We start from the raw sequence: 25,601 nt of genomic DNA, 5'->3' as shown, positions 1-25,601 counted from the left end.
CGACTGCAGAACAGACCATCAATTGCTCATTTGCAAGTTCAAGATGAAGCTGAAGAAAATTAAAACAAGTTCATGAAAGCCAAAATACAACCTTGAGTATATCCCACCTGAATTTAGAGACCATCTCAAGAATAGATGTGACACATTGAACACTAATGACCAGACGAGTTGTAGAATGACATCAAGGACATCATCCATGAAGAAAGCAAGAGGTAGTTAAAAAGACAGGAAAAAAAAGACCAAAATGGATGTCAAAAGAGACTCTGAAATTTGCTGTTGAATGTAGAATAGCTAAAGCAAGTGGAAGAAACGATGAGATAAAAAAGCTGAACAGAAGATTTCAAAGGGCAACTCGAGAAGACAAAGTAAAGTATTATAATGAAATGTGCAAAGACCTGGAGTTAGGAAACCCAAGGGGAAGAACACGCTCGGCATTTCTCAAGCTGAAAGAACTGAAGAGAAAATTCAAGCCTCAAGTGGTGATATTGAAGGATTATATGGGGAAAATATTAAACAACACAGGAAACATCAAAAGAAGATGGAAGGAATACACAGAGTCACTGTACCAAAAAGAATTGATCCACGTTCAACCATTTCAGGAGGCGGCATGTGATCAAGAACCGATGGTACTAAAGGAAGCAGTCCAAGCTGCACTGAAGGCATTGGTAAAGAACAAGCTGCAGGAATTGATGGAATACCAATTGAGATGTTTCAACAAATGGATGCAGCGCTGGAAGCGCTCTCTCTATGCCAAGAAATTTGGAAGACAGCTACCTGGCCAACTGACTGGAAAAGATCCGTATTTGTACCCTTTTCCAAAGAAAGGTGATCCAACAGAATGCAGAAATTATCAAACAATATCATTAATATCACACGCAAGTAAAATTTTGCTGAAGATTATTCAAAAGTGGTTGCAGCAGTACATCAACAGGGAACTGCCATACCAGAAGGATGATTACCTGTATTTTATTGACTATGCAAAAGCATTCGACTATGTGGGTCATAACAAATTATGAATAACATAGTGAAGAATGGGAATTCTAGAACACTTAATTGTACTCATGAGGAACCTGTACTTAGACAAAGAGGCAGTCATTCAAACAGAACAAGGAAATACTGCATGGTTTAAAGTCAAGAGAGGTGTATGTCAGGGTTGTATCTTTTCGCCATACTTATTTAGTCTGTATGCTGAGCAAATAATCCAAGAAGCTGGAGTATATGAAAAAGGATGTGGCATCAGGATTGGAGGAAGACTCATTAACAACCTGTGATATGAAGATGACACAACTTTGCTTGCGGAAAGTGAAGAGGACTTGAAGCACTTACTGATGAAGATCAAAGACCACAGCCTTCAGTATGGATTACACCTCAACATAAAGAAAACAAACATCCTCACAACTAGACCAATAAGCAACATCATGATAAACAGAGAAAAGAATGAAGTCGTCAAGGATTTCATTTTACTTGGATCCACAATCAATGCCCATGGAAGTAGCAGTCAAAGAAATCAAATGACACATTGCACTGGACAAATCTGCTGCAAAAGACCTCTTTAAAGTGTTAAAAAACAAAGATATCACTTTAAGGGCTAAGGTGCACCTGACCCAAGCCATGGTATTTTCAATCGCCTCATATGCATATGAAAGCTGGATGATGAATAAGAAGAGTGAAGAAGAATTGATGCCTTTAAATTATGGTGTTGGCAAAGAATACTGAAGAGTATTGAATATACCATAGACTGCCAGAAAAACGAACAAATCTGTCTTGGAAGAAGTACAGCCAGAATGCTCATTAGAAGCAAGTACGGTGATACTTTGTCTCACATACTTTGGACATGTTACCAGAAGGGACCAGTCTCTGGAGAAGGACATCATGCTTGGTAAAGTACAGGGTGATCAAAATAGAAGAAGACCTTCAAGGAGATGGATTGACACAGTAGCTGCAACAATGGGCTCAAGCATAACAATGATTGTGAGGATGGCACAAGACGGGGCAGTGTTTCGTTCTGTCGTTCATAGGATCACTATAAGTTGGAACCGACTCGAAGGCACCTGGCAACAACAAAGACTCTTTAAGTGTAATTGTTGTTGAGAAGCATGGCAGGTGGGAAAGGAAGCCCTGGTGTGGGATCATAATCCCATAGTTCTAGTCTTGAGGAATCATGAGCAAATCATTTAGCCTCCAGGTTTTCAGTTTGTTCATCTATAAAACGGACATAATTTTTGCTCTGAATGCTTTATAGGGCTGTCACGAGAATAAAACAAGGTATGTGAAAGTATGAAAGCATCATGAAAACTTTAAAGGGGCTATACAAACTTAAACAAACAAACAAAAACAAACCCATTGCTGTCTCATAGAGACCCTATAGGACAGAGTAGAACTGCCCCTAGAGTTTCCAAGAAGCTGCTGGTAGATTCAAACTGCTGACCTTCTGGCTAGCAGCCAAGCTCTTAACCACTGCACCGCCAGGGCTCCATACAAACTTAAAGGCTTCTTAATTAGTACAGAATGAAATCAAAGAAGACTGAAGTGTCTGGGGAAAGTGTCATAAAGAAATTGAGACTTGAGGTTGATGTTGCAGGATAGGTATGAAGTGGATCCAAAAGATAGATGCAAGTGGAGGAAGGAGAGAAGAAAAATAAACCTTACCTCAACGCTGTGAGGTAGGTGGTTTATTCCCATTTTACAGAAGAAGAAATGGAGGTTCAGAGAGATTAAATAAATTGCCAATGAGAAAATGATGAAGCAACAACATGATGTCAGGACTGTCTGACCCCAAAGCATTACGCTATATTGCTGGATAGAAAACACAGAGATGAAAATGAGTCTGATGTGTTTAGGACTCAGTGAAAAGACAAAAGCAACTGGAACCCAGGGGACACATTACAAATCATGGGAAATAAGACTGATTAGGTTAGGTACGGCCAGTTTTGGAGATCACTTGTACTTTTAACTTATTTTAAAAATCCACAAGTATTTCTTATTGTGGTAAAAATATATGTAGCAAAACACTTGCCAATTCAACAATTTTTACATGTATAATTCAGTGACATCAAATGCGTTTTTAATATTTAGCCCAACAATCACTCTCAGAAGTTAATAGGGCAAGTAGATTGAGGCACAGAATGTTATGTGAGTGACCCAATGTCATGCTAACAGTAAGAATGTTTCAGGAATCTAAATCTTAGTATTTTCAGGCTAGTGATCACTCCAGTGGGCTAAGTGTTGGCCTGGACAGATGAAGCCAGTATTTTCTCTCATCTAGGACTACAAAATGTAGAGAGAAGTGAAGCCAACTTTGTCAGATTCTATCTTCTCCTTCTTTCTTCCACCCACCTTCATGGTCAGCAGCATCAGTTACCTTCCCTGACCCATAAGCTTCGCCCTGGAAGCACATCTAGGCTGTGGACTGCAGTGCTGAAGGAGACACCCCTCATGGCACCCATCCGACATGTTTGATGTCCAGTAAAAGTGTCTTAGTTTACTAGTGCTGCTGTAACAGAAATACCGAAGAGAGTGACTTAAAAAAAAAAAAAAATTCTCATCATTCAGAAGACTAAAAGACTGAATTCAGGCTCTAGGGGAAGGCTCTCACTCTCTCTGTCCACCCTGGGGGGAAGAACCTTGTCTCTTCCAGAATTCCTCAGTTTTTTATTGATCGTCACATGACGTGGCATCTATCTTCCCCAATTTGTGCTTACATGTCTCTATCTTTATATCACTCAGAAGTGGTTAGGTTTACACACTACACAGATATGGCCTTATTAACGTAACAAAGAAAGCACTATTTCCAAATACTATTACATCCATAGGTGCAATAAGAGTCAAGACTCCAACGTACATTTTTGGGGGCCATAATTCAGTCCATAACAATGCTCCTTTCCTTTCTCAGTTTTGCCTTTATACATGAATTTGAAGGCAGAGATAAAATTCAATAGTGGAAACTCCAATTTATAAGGATAGCTGAGTGTATTTTTTTTATATTCCAGATCTGTTAGTAACAAAAAAATAGATGTTCATTTAATTTATTTAATGTTCAGAACCATTGATTTGTATTTAAAATAGCCTGTATAAGAAATGCAAATTTTTACTTTCCTAGAGCCAATTTTGTTTCTAATCTGTCATTTTTAAGAAAAGGAAATACAAAAATCTTACTAATCTAATTATCCCTTTCTATTAGGGATCATTCATAATACATTGGCAATTTTTTTTCTCCTCCTTTTTCAGCCTAAAGTTGAGAAGAATAGATATTTCCTCTTTGGGGTACTGTGTGGCCTCTCCTTATTCCATCTAAACGTTGTCAACCTTCCTTTCCCACTGGCTCTGTTTAAGAAACTTCTGGGCCAAAAACCATCACTGGAAGATTTAAAAGAACTCAGTCCTCTTCTTGGGAAGTAAGTAAATGCAATTGCTTTTCCTAGATTATATCTAGTAAATCTTGGTTGTTTAGGCACAAATAAAGAATATTTTACACACACAGACACATACAGACAAGATTTTCAATTTCAGTGAATGTATGCACTTTATATGACTTTGAATTTTAGCATGACTTATAATACAGCAAACCTTCAAAAATGGAGAACAGCCAAATGCTTTTCTAATTATCAACCAGTACAATAAATAGGGAGTCTTTGGGTGGTGCAAACAGTTAACATGTTCATCTGCTAACTGAAAGGTTGGTGGTTCGAATCCACTCGGAGGCACCTTGGAAGAAAGGCCTGGTGATCTACTTCCAAAAAATCAGCCACTGAAAACCCTCTGGAGCACAGTTCTTCTCTGACACACATGGGGTCACCATGAGTCAGAGTCGACTCAACGGCAACTGGTACTGGTATGATGAACAGAGTTTTGACCTGGTCCCTTAAAATTATCCACATGGAAACAGTTGCTTTGGACAGTATACAATATCCTGAGTGAGAATCATCCATGCTATACTTATCTTAAATATTATTTCAGCGTGTCATAATTTATTTTTTTTAATAATTTTTTTTTAAGGGTAGAAAAATACTTGTTCTAAGTTAAAGAGCAAACTAGACCCTGTGAGGAAAATACTGACAACATATATGATAGACAAAAGATCCCTGATGTATAAATATGTAGAAATATTTGTATTGCTATATAAATATATACCAAAATAAAACCAAACCTGTTGCCATCAAGCTGATTCCAGCTCATAGCAACCCTATAGGACAGAGCAGAACTCCCCCAATAGGGTTTCCAAGGAGTGGCTGGTGGATTTTGGCTAGCAGCTGAGCCACTGTGTGTGTATATATGGTTGATGTTGTTAGTTGCCATTGAGTCAAGATTTATAAATTGACAGTGGACATACAACTAGCAAGTGATAAAGCCAGGATATGAATTCAGGACTGTCTGACCCCAAAGCCTTCACTCTTACATATTATGCTATACTGCTGGATAGAAAACACAGAGACGAAAATGAGTCTGATTTGTTTAGGACTCAGTGAAGACAAAACCTGGGTGGTGCAGACAGTTAAGGGCCCAACTACTAGCCTACAGATTGGTGGTTCGAACCCACCCAGAGGTGCCTCAGAAGACAGGCCTGGTGATCTGCTTCCATAAAATTGCAGCCTTGAAAACCCTCTGGAGCAGTTCTACTCTGCACACATAGGGTTTTCATGACTCGAGAGCAACTAACAACAACATACATACATATATATGTGTATAGCTGATTACAGAATGAAGATGTGCTCAACCTCACTAGAACTGAAGAAATGCAAATAAGATGTCATTTTCTGCTTACACATTGACAACTATTAAAGATTATTTTTAATAAAATATAGGGTTGGCAACAGATTGGGGGGAAAGGATTCTCTGTTCTCGTACGCTGTTAATAGAGAAATAAACCAGCTAGATCGACACTGTATGCCCTGATGTGTAGATCAGGGTTTATCAGCTTCAGCAATATTGACATTTTGGGCTGGATAATTCTTTGTAGTAGGGGGCTATCCTGTGCATTGTAGGATGATTAGCAGCACTGCCACTAAATGCCAATAGCAACCATCCCCCAAGTCATGACAACCAAAGATGTCTCCAGCCTTTGTTAAATGTCTGGGGGACAGAATCACCACTGTTTGCGAATCACTGATCTAGAGGAAGGGACACCTTTTTGTAACTCCCTCAGTATCTGTGTGGTAGCAGTGGTCCAACAACTCGAACTGTAAACAGAGGTTAGCTCTAGGAAGAGGTATTGGGAACGTGGAAGAGAGGAAATTTACATTGCATTTTATGTATTTCTATTTTTTTTTAGTGAACTTTTATTACTTTTAAAATTTTGTGAGATCAATAAATATAATTTTTAAACCAAAATTTTCATTAGGAGTTTGCAAGAAGTTCTAAATGATGAAGCTGATGACCTCGGAGAACTTTACATTTTTTTTTCTGTGAGTACTAATGAAAGCCATGTTATAGTTTAGGTTTAATCTGGTTGTTTGTTTGTTTGTTTGTTTTTTGTGAAAAATATATATAACACAACATTTGCCAATTTAATGTTTTTCACACGTACAATTTAGTGACACCAATTACATTAATCATGGTTTTTAAAATTATTTTTATTTTTATTTATCTAATAGTATCTTAAATAGGTAGCCCCTGGGTAGTGTAAATGATTAAACACTCAACTACTAGCCAAAAGGCTGATGGTTCACACCCACCCAGAAGCACCTTGGAAGCAAGGCCTGGCAATCTGCTTCCAAAAGGTTACAGCCTTGAAAACCCTATGGAGGGAGCAGTTCTACTCTGAACACATGGGGTTGCCAGGAGTCACAGCCAATTCGGTGGCAACTAAAAACAACAACAATGTTGAATTAAAGATCTCTTTTTTTTAAATAGTATTTTACTGTGTTTAAGGTGAAAGTTTACACAGCAAATTAAGTTCCCATTTAATAATTTCTACACAAATTATTCAGTGATATTGGTTACATTTTTCACAATGTGTCATTTCTCATTCATTCTGTTCTGATTGTAGGGGATCCTTTTTTTAAAGATATTTTACTTCTGTACTGCAGGACCCTCCCACCCTCTCCTCATTTAATGCCTTATGTCTATATACTGACAATAAAGTGAAGATAGAACAATTGTTCAATTAATGGGAACAATGTAAATAAATAAATGGAATGAGTTATGCCTAAAAGCATGTACAACATGTTCTAGGATAGGATGACCTGATAATTTTTTATTTTTATGCTTATTTAAAAGGTTGAACTACACAAATAATTACTTAGTTTTAGTTATTTTTAAATTCTCTAAGGAAAAATGTACTGGCAATAATGGTATTATGGGTAGTTGATTTTTCACACTTTCATGTTTTATACCTGAATACATTTTTGTTACAGATATATTGGGACAAAAATCATGTTGATTTAGTTCCAAATGGGGTATCTATACCTGTGGACCAAACCAACAAGTAAGTTTTGAGACCTAGACTATCTACTTTGAATACAGGTAAAACATATTTATCCTAGACTTTAAAAATGTACTTTCACTTCTCAGGTTATAAGTTCAACTACTCATCATTCAGAAAGATAAAAAGGTTATAAAGTAAAAGAAGGGAAGAAAGGATTAAATATTTCCTTCGCAGCACTGTTCACTATTGTCTTAGGCTGGGTTCTCTAGAGAAGCAAAACCAGTAAAGTGTATAAACATATATATATAGAGAGATTATATCAAGGAAACAGCTCACGTGATTGTAGAGGCTAGGACGTCACAAGTCCGTGAATCAGGGTAGAGGCCTCTCCCAAGTCACACAGCTGCAGAAGCTGGCGACCCCAAGATCGGCAGGTCCGAGAGAGGGGCTCCTGCTCACAGGCTGTGCAGATCAACGAATCCCAGGTTCGGCAGATAAGCTGACAAGTCAAGTCCCAAGCATGGGAGATGAGACGACAGGAAGCAGCCGCAGGATCCAGAGAGAGCAAAAAGCCAGAATGTCTGCTTATATACAGATGCGGGTCACACCTCCAAGGAGACTCCCTTTCATCTGATTGGCTATTCACAGTATATTCAAACATGGGTGTGATTACATGAAAACCCTGAGAATCATGGCCCAGCCAAGTTGACACACAATCTTAACCATCACAACTATTTATTCATTTAACAAATATTTTTGAGCCCCTACTCTGTGCCAGGAGGAGCCCTGATGGTGTGACCGTTAAGCACTTGGCTGCTAACGGAAAGATTGGCAGTTCAAACCCACCCAGTGGCTCCATGGGAGAAAGACCTGGCAAAGAGTACAACTGAGAAAGCTGTATGGGGCAGTTCTACTCTGTCACACGGGGTCACTCGGAGTCAGAATCAACTCCATGGCACACAACAACAACTCTGTGCCAGACCCCATTCTAGGTGCTAGAGATACAGCAGTGAGCACGACAGACAAAATCTGGAGCTTAAATTCCAGTGTGGTAGAATGTAATACGGTATCAGATAAGGACAAGCCCTCTGAAAAAATGTAAAGCCAATTAAGGGACTAGAGAGCTACAAACAGTGATATGCTGGAAACAGCTGGTACCAGCTTGTGAGAGCTGATTGTTAAACTTTCAGAAATTCTGAAAGCTGGTTGTTAAAGCATTAGTAGCTTGAAATCTGCTGCGATGGGGATATTTACTCCATAAAAACCAAACCTGTTGCCAATTGAGTGGATTCCTACTCATAGCGACCCTATAGGACTGAGTAGAACTGTCCCATAGAGTTTCCAAGGAGCACCTGGTAGATTTGAACTGCTGACTGTTTGGTTAGCAGCCGTAGCTCTTAACCACTGTGCCTCTGGGGTTTCACTTACTCCATAGAAGTCAGCAAATACTGCAAATGAAGGCTGGCTTGCTTGTGTGCACTAGCTTGCTCTCTCTCTTGCTCTCTCTTTTCTTTTCAGACAGCCAGTTGTTAACCTTTTACCAGTACACCACTGGTTTCAGGGGAGAGCAGAAGGGGGTTGATTTAGATAGGCCAGTCCAGGAAGAAGGAGCCCTGGTAGCGCAACCGTTAAAGCGCTGGGCTGCTAATGGAAAGGCTGGCGGTTCAAACGCCCTGGGAGAAAAGAACTGGCAATCTGTTCCCGTAAAGATTCTAAACAACCCATTGCTGTCCAGTTGATTCTGACTCGTAGTGACCCTATAGGACAGAGTAGAGCTGCCCCATAGAGTTTCCAAGGAGCCGCTGCTAGATTGGAACTGACAACCTTTTGGTTAGCAGCCAAGCTCTTAAACACCGCACCACCAGGATCCCCCCCCCACCCCCCGTAAAGATTACAGCCTAGGAAACCATATGAGGCAGTTCTACTCTGTCCTATAGGGTTGCTATGAGTCAGAATGGACTCGACAGCACACAACTACACACCCAGGAAGGCTGCTCAAAGAGTAGGAGACAGTCATGCAGGTATCCGGGGGAAATACTTACGGGCAGAAAGACCAGCAAACGCAAAGATCCTGAGAGAAGGAACAAAATAATGGGTTGTTTAATGGTGACCTCTTTTGAAAATCTCTATGGACCATGTTTATCATCTTCAGCATTGTATCTCCAGCACCTAGCCCAGCCCTAGCATATTATATAAATTGGCTGGAAAATTGGGTAGATGGATGAATGGATGAAGAAGAAGGGAGAACAGGTGGAAGGAAGGAGGATAAGAGGAATGGAAAGAGGACTATTATTCCTATTTCTGGTATTTTAGTCTTCAGCCAACTTGCCATACCTCCCTGAGTGCCAGGTCAGCTCCTCCTAACTAGGTAAGGAATGACAGATTTGTGAATTCACAGTGTCTTAATTTCTTTGTGCTGCTGTAACAGAAATACTACAAGAGATTGGCTTTAAGGAACAGAAACTTATTCTCTTACAGCTTAGAAGGCTAGAAGTCCGAATTCAGGGCATCAGCTCTAGGGGAAGACTTCCTGTCTTAGTCATCTAGTGCTGCTATAACAGAAATACCACAAGTGGGTGGTTTTAACAAAGAGAAGTTTAATTCCTCACAGCAAAGTAGGCTAAAAGTCCAAATTCAGGGCATCAGCTCCAGCAGAAGGCTTTCTCTCTCCATTGGCCTTCTCATCAATGTCCCCCCGGACTAGGAGCTTCTCTGCACAGGGACCCTGGTCCAAAGGGCACACTCTGCTCCTGGCACTGCTTTCTTGGTGGTATGAGGTCCCCAATTCTCTGCTTGCTTCCCTTTCCTTTTATCTGTTGTAAGGTAAAAGGTGGTGCAGACCACACCCCAGGGAAACTCCCTTTACATTGGATCAGGGAAGTGACCTGGGTTAGGGTGGTGTTACAATCCCACCCAATCCTCTTTAATGGAAAATTACAATCACAAAATGGAGGACAACCACACAACACTGGGAATCATGGCCTAACCAAACTGATACACACATTTTTGGGAGGACACAATTCAATCCATAACACTTCCTCTATCCACTCTGGGGGAAAATCCTCATCTCTTTCAGTTTCTATTCCTTGGTTCCTTGGTGATATCCACATGACCCCAATCTTTCTGCTTCCTTCTGTGCCTAAACTGTTCCTTTTATATCTTAAAAATGAATGGTTTAAGACACACCCTACAATGGTATAGTCTTATTAACATAACAAAGAAAACCCTAGTCCCTGAAGGGATTATATTCACACGTATAGGGGTTAGGATTTACAACACATATTTCAATCCATAACACGTGGTTAGAGAGAGTGACTGATATCCAGAATGAGCTTATATTTAAAATAAATGGAGACAAATAAATACATATGCGTATGCATGAACATATATACATTAAAAAAACTCATGTAAGTACAGGCCACAGTAGCTTTTTGAGTCCAAGTTTATGTGTTATGGTTGAAGCATCGGGAGAAAACAAGAGCCAGCTCAGTGTCTAGCACTAAGCACTTAGTGATTCCAGATTAAATGTGGAAAATAGAGATAAATTACTATGTTTTCTGTTATATTGGTTTTTTTTAATCAGTTTTGTTGTTGGTAAATATATTGGTAATCACTTGCCACTTCAACAGTCATCATATGCACAGTTCAGTGACATTAATCACACCCATCATGTTGCTCAACCATCACCACCGTTCCCCATTTCCTCCACCATCCTCAACAGAAGCTCAGTGTCCCCCAAGCATTGTGTCCTCCTTTCCCCCTCCCTCCCATCAGCCCCTGGCAACCACCAATGATCTTTCATCTCCATATGCTCGCCTATTTGAGATATTTCATACAAGTGGGATCACACAATATTTGTCATTTTTGTCTGACTTATTTCATTCAGCACAATGTTCTCAAGGTTCATCCATGTTGTAGCATGTGCCAGGACCTCATTTCTCTTTATGACTGAGTAATATTCTATTGTATGTATATACTACATTTTGTTTATCATTCATCTGTTGATGGGCATTTAGGCTATTTCCACCTTTTGGCTATTGTGACTTGTGCTGCACAAGTATAAATTGGGTTTTTTTTTGTTTGCTGTGATTGTCCCGATTTGGTGCTTGCTCTTATATATGAATTTATGTGTTAACTGAACATATGGGAGCTGATGAGATGAAGAGTTCAGATTTTAAAGGTTGGTTAAATAAACTCTTAGGCGAGTTGTCTGTGCAAGTAGAGCTTATGATTTTCAGAATAGAACAAACCTAGGTGAAGTTATTTTTTTTACCAATGTTAGGGCAGCCCTATAAATTAGGGCATCCTGGCTCTCTGCTTATCAAGGCGTGTGGAGCTTCAGAGAGGAGGTTATTGTGATGTTCTGGCTACCTAATAGTATGAGCTATCATTCAAATTATTCCCCTTGCTATGCTAGATGAATCAGATTGTGGGATATAGGAAGTCTAATGTGATGAATGGCCAGTGAGGTGGATAATTGTCATGGATTGAATTGTGTCCCCCAAAAATATATGTCAAACTGGTTAGGCCATGATTCCCAGTATTGTGTGGTTGTCCTCCATTTTGTGATTGTAATTTTCCTACCTGTTGTAATCTCTGCCTGTGGTTAATGAGGCAAGATTGGATTATGTTAAAGAGGATTAGGGTGGAATATAACATCCTTGCTCAGGTCACATCCCTGATACAATGTAAAGGGAGTTTCCCTGGGGTGTGGCCTGCACCACCTTTTATCTTACAAGAGATAAAAGGAACGGGAAGCGAGCAGAGAGGGGGCATCTCACACCACGAAGAAAGCAGCGCCAGGGGCAGATCACGTCCTTTGGACCCGGGGTTCCTGTGCAGAGAAGCTCCTAGTCCAGGGGAAGATTGATGACAAGGACCTTCCTCCAGAGCTGACAGAGACAGAACGCCTTCCCCTGGAGCTGACGCCCTGAATTTGGACTTCTAACCTACTAGACTGTGAGAGAATAAACTTGTTTGTGAAGCTGTACACTTGTGGTATTTTTGTTATAGCAGCACTAGATAAATAATACAAAAATCTTTCAAAACTGGGGTCAACCCATGGATAGCTACTGCTGGTCTTGTTCTGGGCAGTCATATGCATAATTATTTGTTCACTGAAGATGTTTATTGCAGCTCTACTTTAGGCCTGGTAGTATGTTAGATATGTGGAATATGAAGATACAGCCCCTGCCATCAGGAAATTCATCAGGTAGTGAAGCCAGGCCCTGCAGACATAATTTCCAGAAAGTGATGTATGTTGTGAGAGGGGTGGGGGAGAAGAGCACAAGGACCCACCTTGAGAAAGTCATGTTCATTCTGAGATCCGATGGATGATAAAAGTTGCCGGATGAAAAGGAAGTAATACACGCTGAGACTAGCTGCAAAAGAGGGACAGTAAGATGATGACTTGAACGTCAGTATGGCTAAAGAAAGGAGCCCTGGTGGCACAGTGGTTAAATGCTCAGCAGCTAACTGAAAGGTCAGCAGTTTGAACCCACCAGCCGCTCTGAGAGAGAAAGATGTGGCAGTCTGCTTCCGTGAAGATCACAGCCTTGGAAACCCTATGGGGCAGTTCTACTCTGTCCCACAGGGTCGCTGTGAGTTGTAATTGACTCAATGGCAGTGGGTTTAGTTTTGGTTTATGGCTAAAGAAGAAGCCCTGGTGGTGCAGTGGTTAAGCGCTTGGCTGCTAACCAAAAGGTCAGCAGTTTGGAGCCACCAGCCGCTCCATGGGAGAAAGATGGGGCAGTCTGCTTCTGTAAAGATTACAATCTTGGAAACCCTTGGGGGCAGCTCTATTCTGTCCTAAATGGTCGCTATGAGTCAGACTCAACTCAGTGACAATGGGTTCGAGTTTTTCAGTTATGGCTAAAGATAAAAATGAAAATGGGAAAAGGCTGTTGGGTCTGGCAAGGGTCAGATTATAGAGCAATTTTTGATCCTTGTTAAGTAGGTTTGGAATTTATCATAAAGGCAATGGGAAGCCTCTGAAAGATTTTAAATAGTACAATGACATATTCAGATTAGTGTTTTAAAAAAATTATCCTTACATGCTACAATGTGAATGAAACTTGAAAACATATTGAGTGAAATAAGTCAGTTCAAAAGGACAAATATTATATGATTCCACTTATATGAAATGTCTAGTATAGGCAAGTATACAGAGACCAAAGTTTATTAGAGGTTACCAGGAGCAAGAAGGAGGCAAGGGAAAAGGGGGACTCACTGCTTAGGGGACAGTGAGCTTCTGTTAAGGGTGATGGGAAAATTTAGAAACGTGATAAACATAACTAATGTCACTGAATTGTACATGTGAAGAAAGTTGAAAAGGCAAGTGATTTGTTACATGTTTTTACCATAATTAAAAAAAAAATGCGAAGGAGAAATAAAAACTTGACTGCAGTAAGGAAAATGGGAGCAAAACAAAGTCATAATCCTTCTGTTTATATTTTCTAAGGTCCCTTTTAGCTGAAACCATATTGTGCAGGGTTATGTAATATGCAAAAATAAATTTTCTTTCTCAATAGAGATGGTAATAAAGGACAAAGTACAGACTATTTTAATCAGTGGTAAATTATGTCATTGGCCATTTCCTTTTTCTTTCTGGTTTCCCTCAAGGAACGACTATGCTTCTAAATGTGTTGATTACATCTTTAACACCTCCATAAAGGAAGTCTATGAGGAATTTCAGAGAGGATTTTACAGAGTCTGTGATGAGGAGATAATTCAGTATTTCCAGCCTGAAGAACTAATGTCAGCAATAGTTGGAAATACTGATTATGACTGGGAAAATTTTGAAAAGGTAAGTGATACCTAAAGTGTCTCAAATTCTTCCGAACAATTTCTATATTATCCTCCCAAAACTATTCTTCTCCTTCTTCTTCCAAGAATGCAATGTACGATCAAGGATACCACAAATCACATCCAACTATTCTGATGTTCTGGAAAGCTTTCCACAAATTAACTTTGGATGAGAAGAGAAAATTCCTCTGTAAGTATTACATTGAAAGATGGATCTGTAATTAGATATATATAAAATCTTATTTGTGATAAAGGCATTATTAATGGTAAATTATGTGTTGATGGCAGAATAACTATTAGAATCCAGGTCCCCTGCCTTCTTTCTCTTATACAAGCTGGTTTCCCACTAAGATAATAATAATAATAATAATAATATATATTTTACTTCCTTTTCTACTGATTCTAATCCCACCTACAGTTTTTAGATTGTATCTTCTTTCCTCACTCCAGTTGACTCTTTTTTTATATGTAATTTATTTTATTTGTTGTTGTTGAGACTATACACAGCACAACATATACCAATTTAACAATATGTGCATGTCCAATTCAGTGACATTGATTACATTCTTCAAATTATACAACCATCTCACCCTCCTTTTCTAAATTGTTCCTCCCCTATTAACATAAACTCACTGCCCCCTAAGGTTTGTATCTAAACTTTTGAGTTGCTGTTGTCAGTTTGATGCCATATAGATAGTTCTTAAAAGAGCACAATGCTCAAGGAGGATATTCTTTACTAGTTAAGCTAAACTATTGTTTGGTTTTAAGAAGACTTCAGGGGATATTTTTGGTTTAAGGTTTAAAGTTTATCTCAAGGTGATAATTTTAGGGGTTCATCCGACCTCTATGACTCCAGAAAATCTGAATTCCATGAGAACCTGGTTGACTCTTTAACAAGCCATTTATCTCACATCCCATCCTTCATTTAATCATCTATGTCTCAGGACCATGGAAACTGTAACTAATAATATTTTAGAAATAATAATAGCAATAACAACAGAGGATAATAACACAACAACATTTATTGCATGCTTACTCTGTGCCAGGCACTACTACACTGATCACTCTATGAGGTAAGTACTATTATTTTTTCCTATTTCAGACAAGAGGAAAAAGAGGCTTGAAGCTTGCCCATGTTCAGACCACTGATTAGTAGCTTGCCCACGTTCAGACCACTGGTTAGTGTCAGAACAGAATTTGAACCCCAAAGGCTGACTCCAAAGCCCAGGCTCTTGACCACTAAGCTGTGTGACCTCATGGTATAAGAACTTCTCTTGGTAGAAACCCTAAGCCTTCCCTACAATAGACCTAATGACTTATTTGCTTGCCTTCTCATCCCATTTCATCACTGTCTTAGTTTTTTAGTGCTCCTATAATGGAAATACCATAAGTAGATAGCTTTAACAAACAGGAATTTATTTTCTCACAGTTTAGGAGGCTAGAAGTCTGAATTTAGGGTTCTGGCTCTAGGGGAAGGCTTTCTCTCTGTCAGCTCTAAGGGAAGGTCCTTGTCTCTTCAGCTTGTTTCCTGGTTCCTTGGAGATCTCCATGTGGCTTGGCATCTATCTACCCCCATCTCTGCTTGCTAGTTTGCTTGTTTAATCTCTGTTATATCTCAAAAGACCTTGACTCAAGACACACCCTACACTAATCCTGCCTCGTTAACATAACAAAGACAACCCATTCCCAAACGGGATTATAAACACAGGCATAGAGGTTAGGATTTACAACATGTATTTTTGGGGGACACAATCAATCCATAACAATCACCTCTTCCTGAAATACACATTTTTCTTCTTGCTATTTTTGTTGCAACTTCTCCACAAGCCCAAACTACCTTTCCAGTCTTCTCTGGTACAGGAAACCTTTGCTTCAGCCCAGTGATTCCATTGTCTGTACATTCCGTGAGTTGACCTTACACCTTCCCACCTCTGGCTTTTTCTTTTCTTTTTTATCTTTTTCCTCTGACTTAAATGCTCACACAACTTCTCTCTGCCTCTCCAAATCCCCCTCTTGAGAAACTAACTAGTTATGATCTCTGTGAACGCTCTCTGACGACCACTGCCTTGCATCTCTCCCCCTGCCCTCAGTGCCTCCATTAGACTCTTTACCTCATACTTCTTCTTGAGCCAAATCAAACTTGCTTGTATCTTGCTATTATCTTTTCCCTCAATGTATGTAATTTTCCACCAACTAGACTGTGAATTCACGAAGACAATGACCAAATGTCATGATTTTTCTACACTCTTCATGGCCCTATGTAATTCTTTCTGCACGAGGACTCAAGTTATTTATTCAATGAAGTGATTCATTTTCTCCTTTTCATTTTAAGTTTTGTTCTTTCTATTAAAAATCTTAACTAGATTTTATTCCTTTCTAGTTTTTCTTACAGGAAGTGATAGACTGAATGTAGAAGGTATAAGGAAAAGTGGAATAGTATTTCGCTGTCCTGAAACTTTCAGTGAAAACGATGGGCCAAGATCAGTGACATGTTATAATATCCTGGACCTCCCCAAATATTCTACAATGGAAAGAGTGGAGGAAGCACTTCAAATAGTCATCAACAATTGCAGAGGATTTGGCTCACCCAAAATTACATTCCAATAATGACCTCTACAAGTCTCAGAGGGGCCTAACATTCTTAGGCCCTCTCACCCTTGGATTCTCCTATTCTTCCTTAGATCTAATTAGTACACAAGATGGATAGATTTTACTTAGGATTAGTTGACCAATGTTGTAACAAACCACGAGTGATGAATCAAAGATAATATTTTTGATGAAACAAAATTATGGGACAACAGTTCTTGTATTTCTAAACTTGCTATTTAAAATGTTTACTTTTTACTGAATTATTTCCTGAATGATTGTCATTTAAAAATTGTGAATGTTAAAGGCTGATAGACATTTTTAAAATATTATTGTACATCTAATAAACACTGTCTGCAAATATGAAAGACATGTTGAAATTTCAATGAAATACCAAAAATATAAACTAATTTAACATTTTAACGTATTTCTGAGGTTTGTAGATGTATATTTTATATTCAGGAATGTCTCTAGAGCTCTGATTTTAGCAAACTGCTCAATAATTTATTTGAAAAATCTAAATGATAAGGGATTCATTAATTCATCGAGTAATTACTTATACTCTATACTGTGTTCCAAGAACCATTCTAAATGTGGATATCATTATTTTGGTTAAACACTGAGCCTAGCCAGGAACTCCTATTTAATTTTAGCTGGAGAAATGTGAAGAGAATAAAATGTATCAGCATCATGGCTATAGATCATGGTGGGAGATGACCAGTGAATTTTGTGGAGCAATTGTATCTAATATTAAATTTTAAATGGTAAGCTATGTTATAAATTCCTGCTGTTATCGCAAACCATACACAGAAGCCTTGTGTTAGTGGTACTTTGGGGAATGAAAGAATATACAGCAAGGTCCACCCTGTGTTGCTGATGTGGAAAGAGGGCAGGAATCACCTGAGGCAAGAATCACATAGAGACAGAGAATTTACGAGAACAAAGATACTAGAATATGTGGTGGCCAGTAGAAACATAAGCCCAAATGAATCCACAGAGTTATTTTGGACATGCCTGTTTTCCATAATAAATGAAATGAAGGCCCAGATTTATTCTTTCTGTTTGAATCTTAAGGAAAGAGGGATCCTCAAATCTTAGAGATCCCCAGGCACCTGACTTTTAGGTTGTGCTCTTTAGGCCTTTCGCCTCCAGCATGACTTTCTAATGAAAATGGATGGATTCTACCAAACATTTAAGGAAGAAATAATGCTGATACTGTACAAACTCTTTCAGAAAATAGAAGAGGTGGGGACGCCACCCAATTAATTATACGAGGCCAGCATTACTCTGATACCAAAAGCCAGGCAAAAACATTACAGGATAAGAAAACTATACAAAAATATCTCTCATGAACATAGACACTGTCTTAGTCATGTAAGTGCTGCTATAACAGAAATACCACAAGTGGATGGCTTTAACAAAGAGACATTTATTTCTTCATAGTAAAGCAGGCTAAAAGTCCAAATTCAGGGTGTCAGCTCCAGGGGAAGGCTTTCTCTTGGCCTTCTCATTAGCGTTCCCCCGGACTAGGAGCTTCTCCATGTAGGGACCCAGGGTCCAAAGGACACACTCTGCTCCCAGTACTTCTTTCTTGGTGGTATGAGGTCCCCTTGTCTCTCTGCTCACTTCTCTCTTTTATATCTCAAGAGATAGCCTCAGGACACAATCCAATCTTGTAGATTGAGTTCTGGTTTACTAACACAACTGCCGCCCATCCTCCCTCATTAACATCATAGAGGCAGGATTTACAACATATGGGAAAATCACACAATACCAGGAATCATGGCCCAGGCAAATTGATACACACATTTTTGGGGAGACATAACTCAATCCATGACAGATACCAAAAAAAGTCTACAGAATTTTAATATATCAAATCCAACAATATATAAAAAGTATAATACCTCATGACCAAATGCAGTTTAGCCCAAAAATGTATTTGAAAATCAATTTTATTTTACCACATTAATAGGCAAAAAAGAAAAACCATACAAACACCTTAATATATGAAGAAAAAACGTTGGATTATTATTCATAAAATTTAAACTTGTTACAAGTAATCTCCATTTAAAGAAGATTAAGAGGCTGTTTGCTGTGATTAAGAATGCATTGGAAAGAATCCTTTTCTGAAGACATCTGTTTTGCAACTAGTACAGCCAGACCAACTGTGAGATGACATCAAGCACATCATACATGAAGAAAGCAAGAAGTTATTAAAAAGACAGGAAAGAAAGAAAAGGCCAAAATGAATGTCAGAAGAGATTCTGAAACTTGCCCTTGAACATAGAATAGCTAAAGCAAATGGAAGAAATAATGCAGTAAAAGAGCTGAACAGAAGATTTCAAAGCGTAGCTTGAGAAGACAAAGAAAAGTGTTATAATGAAATTTGCAAAGACCTGGAGTTAGAAAACCAAAAGGGAAGAACACGCTTGGCATTTCTTAAGCTGAAAGAACTGAAGAAAAAACGCAAGCCTCGAGTGGCAACATTGAAGGATTCTATGGGCAAAATATTGAATGATGCAGGAAGCATCAAAAGAAGATGGAAGGAAAGACAGAGACAACATGGTGCCCTAGACAGATGCACCACACCATCTCTACAACAAAGACCCAAAAAACTAAGTAAAACAGATATAAATGTCAATCCTGAAACCTGAGCATCAAACGAAGGGATAAAGAACTAGATTAAATACCAAATGAAAAGGAAACTGACAGAAAACAGAGAACGAGGAGAGATACAGAGTGGAGGTCCCCTGCCAACTAACATGGCACAGCCTAGCCATTTTGAAGCACAGTCAGCAATGACCCTGGACATTGGGGGAAGACAACTTCAGGAAGCTCCAACAGGAGATAGAGCACCCAGTAACCACAGAAACACACTTTCCCACCCCTCACCCTTCTGGCGAGTAGAAGCAAGAATCGCCCCCCACTCCAGCAGCCACCACCACCAGAGTCCACAATACAAGTCCCCCTCCAAGCCCACCCCACCCCCTCCCACTGCACAGCTTTTTTCTTTCCTTACTTTCCTTTCTCCCTTCCATCTAAACCCATATACCACCTCCCCTCTCTACCCAGTGGCCCCCACCACACTGCCATGGCTAGAGCACTACCGAACCTCAAGCTCACCACTGCAGTGGGTTGACCCCACCCCCACCCACCGTCTCCTGCTGTACCACCATTTTTTTTCTTTTCTTTGTCCTTTCTAACTAGCCCCATAAGCCACCTCCCCTCCATTCCCACTAGACCCAGGGTTTGCCCCACCCCCACTTGCCAGTTCCCATCACACTGCCATTCTTTTCTTTCTCCCTCCCACCTAGCCCTGTATGCCACCACCTCTCTTCCTGCACCCTCCGCCCCCGCCGTTCCACTGCAGCTAGAGCACCATTGGCACACTGGCCCACCACCACCCATGTCCACTCCACCCCTACCTGCTGGCTCTTGCCACTCCACCCCTTTTTTTCTTTCTTTCTCCTTCCCATCTAGACCCATAAGCCACTTCCCTCACTTCCCACCAGCATCTGGGTCTGCCCTGCCCCCACTTGCCAGTCCCCACCATGCTACCTTTTTTTTTTTTTTCTTTCTCTTTTTTCCCTCCTACCTAGCCCTGTACACCATCTCTCCCCCCTTCCTATCAGCCTCTGCTGAGCTGCCACAGCTAGAACACTGACAGCACTCAGGCCTCCCGCCACACTGGACTCACACCACCCCTTCCCTCTCACCAGTCAACCAGCTGCTTAATGGTAGGAAGCAAACCTGTACCGCTCCCCGTCCAACAACCCCATCCATCTAGCGAGGGGCTGTGGACACTCTGACACAGCTGGACCATCATCAGACAGATAGCACCCACCCAGTAGGCCCTCAGCCACCTCACCAAACCAGTGTACAGCGAAGACTGCTCTCCCTGCCTGTTGCTGCCATGCCCACCCAGATGAAGTGGTGAGAGTTGTTGTGCCCATAGATGAGCAAGCAGCAAATCACACCCAGCCTGCCCATCCTGACATATCAAAACAAAACAAAGAAGCAAGACAAAATAAATGAACATGTAATCAAAAATAAAGAATATAATACCTTAATGTCTCAGAGACAGCAGACAATATCAAAACATATGAAAAAGCAGGACAAGATGACTCCAGCAAGTGACTAAAATAAAGAATAAGATGACCTTCCAGTAGAAGAAAAGGCAGTGGAACTACCTGATATGGAATTCAAAAGACTAATATTTAGGGTGCTTTAAGAGATTAGGAAAGAGATCAAAGAAAACACAGACAAAACCAAAGAAAACATAGCAAAAATCAAGGAAAGCACAGACAAAGCAATAGAAGAATTCAGGAAAATAGTACAAGAACAAAATGTCAAAATAAAAAAATAATTAGCAATTGTACAAAAACAGCAACTAGAAATCCAAAAGATAAGCAACAAATTTTCAAAACTAGACAACTCAATGAAAGTTAAAGGATCAAATTTGAAACAATGGAAGACAGAATCAGTAAGATTGAAGACAAATCCATGAACTCCACTTCCCTGAAGAAGAACATCATGCTCGCTAAAGTGGAGGGTCAGCGAAAAAGAGGAAGAACCTCAACGAGATGGATTGACACAGTGCCTGCAACAGTGGCTGCAATGATTGTGAGGATGGAGCAGGACCACCCTTTGTTTCATTCTGTTGTGCATTGAGTCACTGTGAGCCGGAACCGACTCCACAGCACCTAACAACCACAAGGACAATTTTGGGTCTTGAGTTATTTCACCTGAACAGGTAATAAAAATGCCATTATTCATCTTGAACTTTTAAAAGGTCCACAAGGTGCCCTCTGCCATTATCTAAAGATATGACTGAAAAGAAAGAAGTAGCTGTGATCACTGTGATCAATGTTTCTTTCTTCTAGTGAGGAGTTTCCTTAGAATGTCTTATCTTACCTTGGGTTCTCACAAAAGCAGATCCTGAAACAAGTACTGGATGGGGAGAATATATTTGGGAAGTGATCCCAAGGAAGCAGGAGTGAGGGTAAGGACAGGGAAGAGAAAGAAGACAACGTGAGTGTTATTGAGTGGGTTATTGCTATAGCTAACTGTGCTGGATCCCACTGGGTGCTCTCTGAGATATCTCAGGGAACATGTCTCATTTTTGACCCACTGGAGGGTAGGGGGAGAGTCTGGGACATTTATCCACCAACTTCCCTTCCCCTTGATTAAGGGCTGCTCTGTAGGCATTAGCTCTCTTTCACTTCCAAATAGGCTTTTTTGCTCCTTTAGTGCCAGAGATAGCTCTTGGGCAGAAAAGAGAGAAGTGAGTGGCTGAGGTGGGAACAGCTACAGGGGAATTTTATATGTGGTGGGATATTACAGTGACCGGAACATAGCTGTATTTGAAAGTATCTTATTCTTTCACAGACACTTCCATAAGGTTGATGAAATCAAGAAATCCTAAATCTGAGGAGGACTTTGAAGACCTTCTTGTTCAAGGGTCACAAATTCATATACTGCCAAACCGACTGAAGCAGACAGGATGTGAAAAGAGCAACAGCATAATACCAATGATAAATGACAGTGACACATGTGGGGGGGGTGGTTAATCCCACTGGGGACTCTGGGAGCCAATTTAGAACTCATTCTCAGAGTTATCTCACCTAAGGAATGAGGCGACTGGAGTATTTCCATATCAATTACCTTGTCAGTCACTGGTTGAGGGCAGTTCCTGGGAAGCATTAATTTCTAGGCACTTCTGGCCTGCTGGGTAGTGGGAAAGGAGTCTCCAGCCCCCAGTGGAAACCCTCAGGAAAAGAGATGCAGATGCCGACAATTGGAAGCTAGGTCTGCAGGAAGTATAATGGTAAGGCCTGAGGGGATATGGTTGGGCAGCTATAGAGCAGCAACCTGCCCTAACTTTTAGTATGTAGTCAATATTAGGGCATATCATATTTTATCTTAATTCCCTTGAACAGTGCCTGGTACATAGTAATTGCTCAATAAATATTTACTGAATGAATACTTCATCAATATGAACATCTCATCTGCTAATATGACAGAAGATAGGAACTGTAACTTTACTCACCCAATATGAGCTGGACAGATGCTAAGTGATAAATAAACATTTGCTAAGTAAACACAAAAATTAAATAAAACATTTAACAAAATTCAACATCCATTCACGATAAATATCCTTAGCAAACTAGGACTAGAAGGGGACTTCCTTAACCTGATAAAAGCACCTATGAAAAGCCTACCAAATGAAAAATCAAGCAAGCTCCAATGAGTCAATTCCTATTCATGGTGACCCCATGTGTGCAGAATAGAACTGCACTCCATAAGATTTTCAAGGCCGTGACTTCTTGAAAGTAGATGTCAAGCCTTTCTGCCAACCTTTCTGTTAGTAGTCCAATGCTAAACAGTTTCTGCCACCCGGTACCCAAAAAGCCTACAGATACCTCAGACATGTGAATGTTTTGCCACTAAGTTTGGGAACAAGGCAAGGATGTCCACTTTCACCTTTTATTAAACATTGTACTGAAGTTACCAATCCATACAATAAGGCAAGGACAAGAAAGAAAAGACATACAGAATGGAAAGGAAGGAGTAAAACTATATCTTATTTGCATACAGCATGATCTTCTGTGTAGAAAATCCTAAGGCATCTACAAGGGGAAAAAAAACTACTAGACGTCATAAATGAGTACAAAATGATCTCAGTACAAAAATCAATATACAAAAATCAACTGTATTTCTGTATGCCAACAATAAACAATCACAAATTGAAATTTTAAAAAGTATCCTTTACAATACCATCAAAAATAAGTACTTAAGGATAAATTTTCCAAAATATGCTTTGTTGAAGGACTAGAAGGCAGAAGGGGACAGGAAAGCTGGTGATAGGGAACCCAAGGTTGAGTAAGGATAGTGTTGATGTGTTGTGAGGTAGTTAACCATTGTCACAGGGCAACATGTGTACTGTTTAATGAGAAACTATTTTGTTCTGTAAACCTTCATCTAAAGTGAGAATAGCAGCACAATCAGAAGAGCATAGTCGATGTCACTGAACTGTGCGTGTAGATTTTGAAATGGTGTATCTTCGGCTATGTATATTTTCACCCAAAAAGAAAAAAAAGGTTGAGAAGGGAGGGGGTTGACATGTCGTGGGTTGTTAATGAATGCATAATACAGTATGTGTAGTACTGCTTCATGAGAAACTATTTGTTCTGTAAACCTTCACCTGAAGTACAATAAAAAAAGAAGCAAAATATGCTTTGCTCAAAGATATTATAGAAGTTTTAAATTAACAGAGATATATCATACTCATAGATCAGAAGACTCAATATTATTAAGATGCCAATTCTTTCCAAATTGATTTTTAGATTCAATGCAATCCCCAAATCCCACCAGACTATTTTGTAGAAATGGAAAATTTGATCCTAAAATGTACATGGAAATGCAAATAGCCAAAACGTTGTTGAAAAAGAACAATGTTTGAACATTGTGTTAATTGATTTTGAGACTTACTTTGAAGCCACAGTAACCAAGACAGTATTGTATTAGAATAAACATAGCTATATAGACCAGTGGAACAGAATGAAAGATCCAGAAATAAATCAAATCATATATGGCCAAAATGAACCAAAATATTACCTTGAATATATCCCACCGGAATTTGGAGACCATTTCAGGAACAGATTCAAGGCATTGAACACTAATGACCAAAGACCAGACGAGTTGTGGGATGACATCAAGGATATCATACATGAAGAAAGCAAAAGGTCATTAAAAAGACAGGAAAGAAAGAAAAGACCAAAATGGATGTCAGAAGAGACTCTGGAACTTGCTCTTGAATGTAGAGTACCTAAAGAGAATGGAAGAAATGATGAAGTAAAAGAGCTAAATAGAAGGTTTGAAAGGGCAGCTGGAGAAGACAAAGTAAAGTATTATATTGAAATGTGCAAAGACATGGAGTTAGAAAACACACTCAGCATTTCTCAAGCTGAAAGAACTAAAGAAAAAATTCAAGCCTCGAGTTGCAATATTGAAAGATTCTATGGGCAAAATATTGAACAACACAGGAAGCATCAAAAGAAGTTGGAAGGAATACACAGTCACTGTACCAAAAAGAATTGGTCGACATTCAACCATTTCAGGAGGCAGCATATAATCAAGAACTGATGGCATTGAGGGAAGAGGTCCAAACTGCACTGAAGACATTGGCTAAAAACAAGGCTCCAGTAATTGACAGAATACCAACTGAGATGTTTTAACAAATGGATGCAGTGCTGGAGGTGCTCTCTCGTCTATGCCAAGAAATTTGGAAGACAGCAATCTGGCCAACTGACTGAAAGAGATCCGTATTTGTTCCCATTCCAAAGAAAGGTGATCCAACCACTGCAGAAATTATCTAACAATGTTATTAATATCACATTTAAGTAAAAGTTTGTTGAAGATAATTCAAAAATGGTTGCAGAAGTACATCTATAGGCCTTCTCCAGAAATTCAGAAGAGGACACGGAATGAGGGATATCGTTTGCTGACATCAGATGGATCTTAGCTGAGAGCAGAGAATACCAGACAGATGTTTGCCTGTGTGTGTGTGTGTGTGTGTGTGTGTGTGTGTTTATTGTACTTCAAGTGAAGGCTTACAGAACAAATAGTTTCTCATGAAACAGTAGTACACATATTGTTCTATGAAATTGGTTAACAACCCCATAACATGTCAACCCTCTAACTTCTCAACCTTTTTTTTTGGTGAAAATACACGTAGCCAAAGATACACCATTTCAAAAATTTCTACATACACAGTTCAGTGACTTTGACTACGCTCTTCCAATTGTGCTGCTATTCTCACTTAAGATGAAGGCTTACAGAACAAAAT

The 25,601-nt window shown here is 39.6% G+C and overlaps 1 protein-coding gene across 2 annotated transcripts in view; it reads left to right on the top strand.

Moving 5' to 3' along the window:
* HERC6 (HECT and RLD domain containing E3 ubiquitin protein ligase family member 6) overlaps positions 1 to 18,150 on the top strand; it is a 65,500-nt gene extending 47,350 nt beyond the window's left edge. Inside the window, exons 18-23 of one of the 2 annotated variants that reach the window (XM_004390146.2) lie at positions 4,228 to 4,394; positions 6,338 to 6,401; positions 7,353 to 7,423; positions 13,985 to 14,168; positions 14,255 to 14,357; positions 16,548 to 18,150. In XM_004390146.2, coding sequence (XP_004390203.2) covers positions 4,228 to 4,394; positions 6,338 to 6,401; positions 7,353 to 7,423; positions 13,985 to 14,168; positions 14,255 to 14,357; positions 16,548 to 16,774 — 816 coding nt within the window. In that variant the 3' untranslated portion in view covers positions 16,775 to 18,150. The remainder of the gene's footprint in view (positions 1 to 4,227; positions 4,395 to 6,337; positions 6,402 to 7,352; positions 7,424 to 13,984; positions 14,169 to 14,254; positions 14,358 to 16,547) is intronic. The other variant, XM_023725103.1, reaches the window with a different exon arrangement.
* The last annotated feature ends 7,451 nt before the right edge of the window (positions 18,151 to 25,601 follow it).

This window comes from Trichechus manatus, unplaced genomic scaffold (assembly GCF_000243295.1).
Source record: "Trichechus manatus latirostris isolate Lorelei unplaced genomic scaffold, TriManLat1.0 scaffold00286, whole genome shotgun sequence".
Classification (NCBI taxonomy): domain Eukaryota; kingdom Metazoa; phylum Chordata; class Mammalia; order Sirenia; family Trichechidae; genus Trichechus; species Trichechus manatus.
The sequence above is the reverse complement of the archived record's forward strand: the minus strand, read 5'-3'. Positions and strand labels throughout refer to the sequence as shown.